At 35.6% G+C, this 6,592-nt stretch overlaps 2 protein-coding genes across 2 annotated transcripts; one reads left to right on the top strand and one right to left on the bottom strand.

Moving 5' to 3' along the window:
• Nucleotides 1–1,063: 1,063 nt before the first annotated feature.
• On the top strand, nucleotides 1,064–2,878 carry LOC132610211 (TATA-box-binding protein-like). The gene has a single exon (XM_060324498.1). The coding sequence runs from the start codon at nucleotides 1,131–1,133 to the stop codon at nucleotides 1,722–1,724; it is 594 nt and encodes a 197-aa protein (XP_060180481.1). The 5' UTR covers nucleotides 1,064–1,130; the 3' UTR covers nucleotides 1,725–2,878.
• A 351-nt stretch (nucleotides 2,879–3,229) lies between these two features.
• On the bottom strand, nucleotides 3,230–5,636 carry LOC132611651 (putative F-box/LRR-repeat protein At3g18150). The gene is made up of 2 exons (XM_060326048.1): nucleotides 4,455–5,636; nucleotides 3,230–3,490 (listed from the first exon to the last, which is right to left on the bottom strand). Exons 1-2 carry the CDS (start codon nucleotides 5,634–5,636, stop codon nucleotides 3,230–3,232), a joined length of 1,443 nt encoding a protein of 480 aa, XP_060182031.1.
• Nucleotides 5,637–6,592: the final 956 nt, after the last annotated feature.

The following is a 6,592-nucleotide window of genomic DNA, read 5'->3' as shown; positions in this document are numbered from 1 at the left end:
TTAAGAATATAAGTGAAATTCCTTTTACCCCTTTGATTATCGGTCAACTAATATAAAGTTACAGGTCAATGGCCAGAAGTTGAGTTAAAGGATGAAAATGTCAATTTTTCAATGTTGGGAAGGTCTTTGATTTTTAAAGTAAAGTTGGAGGACTAAAATAATTTTTACCCCAATTACAAATAGCAGTACAATGTTATTAAATGAGAATTTTATGTGCGGGCAATTTGTAGGATTGCCCTTTGCTGGGGTGGTCTTTAATGTTTGTCCCTCAAATTGGTGCTCTTTAACTTTTGTCCTTAAGGCCCAAGGCAGAATTTCATGGCCAGTTTTGCAAATTCTGCCCATCCATTTGGGCCTTAAGGCAAAATTTGCATTGGCAGAGTGCTGCCTTCTGGCCATGCAAATTCTGTCTTGCATCGGTGGATTTGCAAAATTCTGCCTTGACGAAATTCTACCTTGCAATTTTTTTTTTACTGAGCTGGGGTGCAAACCCACAACCTCGAGATATTAGGCGAAGGGTAAAACTTAAAGACCACTAATTTGAAGGGCAAAATTAAAGACCACCCCAAATGAAGGACAATCCACGCAAAAAAAAGTTTACTTGCTAACTCGTGGAGGCCCAATATGGTTAACAATGTATAAGGCCTAATGTTAACATATTTTATTTTTGGAAATACGGCTGTCAAGAAAAAACTTTTTTTTTGCTCGGATTGCCCTTTATTTGGGGTGGTCTTTAATTTTTGTCCTTAAAATTGATGGTCTTTAAGTTTTACCCCTCGCCTAACAGCCCAAGGTTGTGGATTCGAACCCCAGCTCAATTAAAAAAAAATCGCAAGACAGAATTTGGGTTGCACAGGCAGAATTTTTGCCCATGCAAATTCTGCTTGAAGATAGAATTTCTGCCTTAAGGCAGAATTGCAGAATTTAAAGACCACCATTTAGAGGGGTAAAAATTAAAGACCACCCCCAGCGAAGGGCAATCTTGCAAATTGCCCACTTAAAAACCCTATATATACTAGGAATCCTATAAAAGGTTCTCTTCAGATCGTCCCCTTTTCATATAAAAGAATCCTAGTTTCAAATTCTTACCGCTACAATTCCTTTTTCTTGGAAAATCAAACCCTAGTTTAATGGATCTTTCCAAGCACCCCTCTGGAATAGTCCCTACTTTCCAGAATATTGTGTCAACTGCCAATCTTGACTGCAAGTTGGACCTCAAAACCATTGCACTTCAGGCTCGAAACGCTGAGTACAATCCGAAACGTTATCCTGCAGTGGTCATGAGAATTAGAGAACCAAGAACTACAGCATTGATTTTTGCTTCAGGGAAGATGGTTTGTACTGGAGCCAAAAGTGAACAACAGTCCCAGTTGGCAGCACGGAAATTTGCTAGAATCGTTCAAAAGCTCGGTTTTCCGGCATGCAAGTTTAAGGATTTTAAGATTCAGAATATAGTTGCTTCTTGTGATGTTAAATTTCCTATTCGACTTGAAGGCCTTGCGTATGCTCACCGTGCTTTCTCAAGTTTCGAGCCAGAACTATTTCCTGGATTAATATATCGTATGAAACAACCAAAAATAGTGATGCTTATTTTTGTTTCTGGGAAAATTGTCATCACAGGGGCCAAGGTTAGAGATGAGACATATACTGCCTTTGAGAACATATACCCGGTTCTTACTCAGTTCAGGAAAAATCAGCAATTAGTGTTGAGCATCTGGCTATGATTAACTGCAAGGTGGTTCAAATTTGGAGACTTCTTTGGTTTTTCTTAATTTGTGGAAAGTTTGTTTAAGTTACAACTGATAGGTTGGAACTTTAGCAAGATGAGGATAACTGTGTTACTTCACTTGTAGCATATCTAATATTTCGAACGGTCAAAAACACACCTGAAGTATAACTCTTTTACGAGTTTCCTACCTGAACTATCAGTTGTATGCGTTTCCTACCTGAACTGTCACCAACTATTTATCAAAACACAATCATGATTGCTATAGAATTGTGAATTTACTAGGTGATTTTGACAAATAGGCACTTTTACGTTAGGAATACTTTTTATTGAACTGTTGGATAACGTTTCGGATTGAGAGATCCGATAGTGCTTTAGATAAACATTAGAAGGACTAATTCTCGTTGTTACAAAAATGCCAAGATAATCTTCAAAGGATATATGCAGTATATCAAGAACAAAAACAAAATTGGACAACAACAACAACCAAAAAAAAAAAAAAAAAAACTATCATGAAACATTTGTCTTGAAACTTTTCTGGCCGTTGACTCTCGAAAAGATTTTGCTGTCAAATATAATAAGCTAAGTAACATATATTCTAGTGAATGGGTTAACCTGTATCCTCTGCTATATCGAGAATTCTCTTCTTTGCGAATGTGTTGGCATATTATGCAAAGTTTCATGGACATATTCTTAATGAACTCTATAATCATAAGAGACTCTCCTTGGAAGCTATTAGTAATACTTTTTGTGAATATTGTAGAAGCAACTAATAAGCAGTTAAGTGTAACTTTGTGTCATTACATTGCAGAGGACACTGGTGTTATTTCTGGGATAAGAATGCCATTTAATTTTAATTTGGATATTTGTTCTTCAGCTAATATCGTTGTGTTCTCGCTGCTGCATTCTTTTCTTTCCTGATAATTCCAGGGTATTTACACCTTTGATCTGAAATACACATGCACCTGCCATCCAAAGTGGACACATTCTCTGGGTTGAATTGCTCATCGAGGACAGAAAAATGACATGATTGCCAATTGATAGAAGCTTCATTCAATCTGGGCGTATTCTTATTCATATTTGACATTTGTTCAAATCACTTTTTTTGTAAGCTGAATTGTAAATGAGGATACCCCTCACCCCTTTTGCTTTTGGATCAAACTTTGTAAAGTAATGGAATGCCATTTCTAATAATGGATCCGCCAAACCCCCCTCCACTTCAAGGAGGTTATTTTTAAACAGAAAATCAAAATATATTGATCCAATATGAGAGTAGTTATCATCTGATGCAATTTATTGCTAGTAAACTGATATCTTATTGAAGAAAGTGCACCAATGTATTTTCTAGGACTAAAACAACTCCAAATCCAGTTTTCTGGTCTTTCAGTGTCACCTCACACAAGGGAAGATTGGCTGTATATTTTTTATTGTATTTACCTGTAACACCATTTCTCAAGTAATTTAGTTCATCCTGAGAGTGAATGTCAGCCCACAATTAGTCGATTAATAAGTTTTCTGTTCAATTTTCTTATGATAAAGTTGCCACTTTCTTTCAATAGAGTTGCGACATTCTTCACCAATATTTTCTTCTTTAATCTGAGGGAAGTTAAAACCAAGAACAAAGGTACCCAAAAAGGAAGCCACATTAAACAGGATATTGAGAGCATAGGCTAAGGAAAAACAGTAAAGTTCTGGAACACTACTCTGTGGTCTTGTAACTATTGGTAATTCACATGAAACCAGCAATACCTCCTCTTGCTTCAACTACAAATGGCTCAACATCAGTCTTCAGAGTGAAGTACTACAACTTCTGTTAATGTCGTTCCATTATGTATTCTGAAGCACATTTATGTGGAACTCTCTAATAGTTTGCAACAACTAAAATATTAATATGAGTATCTGAAAAATGACACAGAGAAATACCAGTCACAATATTATTTTTTTGGTTCATATGTATCACCTCTTACTATTTACACAATATGAACCGATCAAATTCAACATAATTTGCAATAACATTTCTTTTCCAGCAGTAATAAATGAAAAACTTGCGGTCACCTGAATTCACAATATCTGATAGCATGTGAGAACATCCTGACAAAACAGGGGATTGATCAAGAAAACATATCACATGAACTAATAGATAGCATCGACTAAGATATCTAATACTACAAAAAACCGTATGACAAATTCACATGAACTATTAAAAAACAGAACACCAAACATAGTTTTGTCTCGATGCCTTGGTATTTCCAACTTAATCATACTTGACAAAAGATATTTTTTAAGACAAATTAATGGGAGAACCGAAATTTGAAGTTCATAAATATCTGTTACCAAACCTTTAAAATAGAGATTGATGATGAATTTTATAAATGAATGAGGGCATTCTATTTGCAACAGAATAAATGCATCACCAATCTAATAAAAAGAAGTATCTCTCCCTCTTACTAGTGGTCCTTATTGAGAGCTCTCCTCTTTTGTGTTCTACAGGATGCCAACTCTGACTTTCCTGATCAAATTTGTAGACTTTTGCTTCTTTTAATTGACTCTGCCAAGGCTCGCTTTCATGAGAAGGTGAGTGACTCAGATTCTTCATATACATCAAACGATTGATGAAACATGTAAACATTTCACTTGTTGAGTGTAGGTTGAGTCTCCTAGGATGACAACTCCATAGCAAAGCATCCACAAACGTCGGGCACTCCCTAGTCGGCGTTAAAAATTTTACATCTAAAATGTCCACTTGTGGGGTAGCAATTCTATGGTGCAGTTGCAAATATTTCATGTTGATCTCACTGCATTTGAGAAAATAAAGGGTAACTTGAGACCAAGAGGTCGAATGTGATAGAAATTTTCTCAACTTACAAAACCACGCAGCATCTAAATTGTACAAGGAATCAAGAATGATCTGTGAGTGCTTCAATTGGCTTGATTCTCTTGCAAATTTAAGCTGAGGAATAACACGTCGTCCTTTATACTCAAATAATAGCAAATTTGGAGCATCAATTGTTCCTATGATCTCGCAATTCTGAATCTTTAAGACCCTTAGGGATTGACTCCTGCAGATGTCAAAACTTCCTGAAGTAATTTTAACCAATTTCAAACTCTCAAGGAAGTGAGGTTTAGAGATAAGGTGCTCGAGAAATCCTTTAGATATTTGCATACATGATATCTCTAAAGATTTCAGATTATGATATTCAACAATATCCAATTCTTCCAAAGAATAACTAGAATAGGACAAGTGTTCAAGAGTTGGTGCTTGAATTTTAACACGTCGGTGAATATTAATGGTAAGTGACGTGATCTTCTGAAGATTCCGGAGCTCAATTTTATTCAGACCAATACAATGCTCGATGATTAAAGTGTCAATTAATGGACAACTAATGAGTAGAGTCTGAAGCATGTTCTCATCTAAATGGACACAAGATAGAGAAAGCTTTCTCAAAGAATGGCAGTTCACCAAACGACTAGTAGATAACGAAATATGCATCAGATCACAACCCGTCAGGACTAGTTCTCGTAAAGATTCTGCTGCCAAGAATATAAAAATGGGGAAGGGGTATGATGATGAATATCTAACATCTCTATACACTAGATCTTTTACACCATTTTGAAGAGCAATGCCAAGCCACTTATCAATCAGAGGGAAAAGACCGTCAGGTTCCGTAAAGTTGTGAAGTTCAAACCTGTCAATAGGGATATTTCCGTCCCTATATCTCTTCGTGACTTTATCCACTATTGTTAAGCTTTCGCCAGAAGAGACTCCGAATGCCAAGTTGGGAAGAGTCAACCAGGCCTGTAGCCATGTTTTGGAGAGAATTCTCATCCGGGTTGCTTCTCCATAACTAAGATAACAGAGTATTTTGCGAATGACACATTCGGGCAATATGTCAGCTGTGCCTGTCCCCATGTTCTTGGCTTGGAAGTTGCATGTTCTAATGTGCAGGGTGGTTTTTGTAACATGTCACAGTGGAAACAGTAAAATAAAACCCTATATATTCTAGGAACCCTTTTTCTAACACAAATTAGCCTCCTTTTCTTAATCACTTACATATGCTAAATAAATTCTAAATATTCCCAACCTTTTTTTCAGCTCTTGAGACCAAGCTTGTCCACAAGAACTAAAAGACGATCATATTTGTCTTGTCAATATATATTAAAAAAACATCTTTAGTAATAATCTAATAAGATTATTCATTTTATTCCAATTTATGTGATTTTTATGCGCAAAGTGTTATTAATTACAATCACGTGTCTGACAAAGCACTAAATGTTGATATAGTGCTTGTGGATCAAACTAAAGGTTTGATGGTGGTACCTTTACTCTTAATTGTTTGTAGCCAGTATTTGTTAAATTCAGGAGTAGGGAGCTGAAGTTATTATTTCTAATAATATAGATGTATAGTTTAGCCTTGTTACTTTCTAGGTCGAACTTTTGATTAAGTCACTTAGGCCCCTTTAGTTTTTATTTATCTCAATATAATCCTTGTTATATACGTTTAGGTTAATTTTTGATACTTTATTTTAAACTTCATGTAAGAGTCGCACTATTACTTGGATGTCTCATCTAGATCTGTTTTTGTTGATACAGATAAGATATCGAACAAGGGATTTTGCTTCCTGATTCTCTTTTTGCATTATTCTTGCAGATTGTCAGTTTTAAAGCATTTTTTTATTTCAAGTTCAAGCTTACCATATGAACTGATGCGCGCTTTTCAAAATTCAATACAATAAACAAAGTAACTATAGAGAGTAGATTACACAAGAAGCTAATGAGTAGCTATCATCTGATGTACATTTTTTATAAACAAAGATCTTGTTGAAGCATTCTGGTCCGTTGATGTCATCAGCTCATTTAACTCATAT

The sequence above is a fragment of the Lycium barbarum genome, chromosome 9, assembly GCF_019175385.1.
Source record: "Lycium barbarum isolate Lr01 chromosome 9, ASM1917538v2, whole genome shotgun sequence".
NCBI classification, from domain to species: domain Eukaryota; kingdom Viridiplantae; phylum Streptophyta; class Magnoliopsida; order Solanales; family Solanaceae; genus Lycium; species Lycium barbarum.
The sequence above is the reverse complement of the archived record's forward strand: the minus strand, read 5'-3'. Positions and strand labels throughout refer to the sequence as shown.

What these genes read in the sequence shown, in the direction of transcription:
- LOC132610211 (XM_060324498.1), top strand. Translation starts at nt 1,131, where the DNA reads ATGGATCTTTCCAAGCACCCCTCTGGAATAGTCCCTACTTTCCAGAAT.
- LOC132611651 (XM_060326048.1), bottom strand. Translation starts at nt 5,636, where the DNA reads ATGGGGACAGGCACAGCTGACATATTGCCCGAATGTGTCATTCGCAAA. An exon ending in CACAAGTGGACATTTTAGAT is followed by an intron (nt 3,491 to 4,454) that starts GTAAAATTTTTA and finishes AGCCATTTGTAG; the next exon opens with TTGAAGCAAGAGGAGGTATT.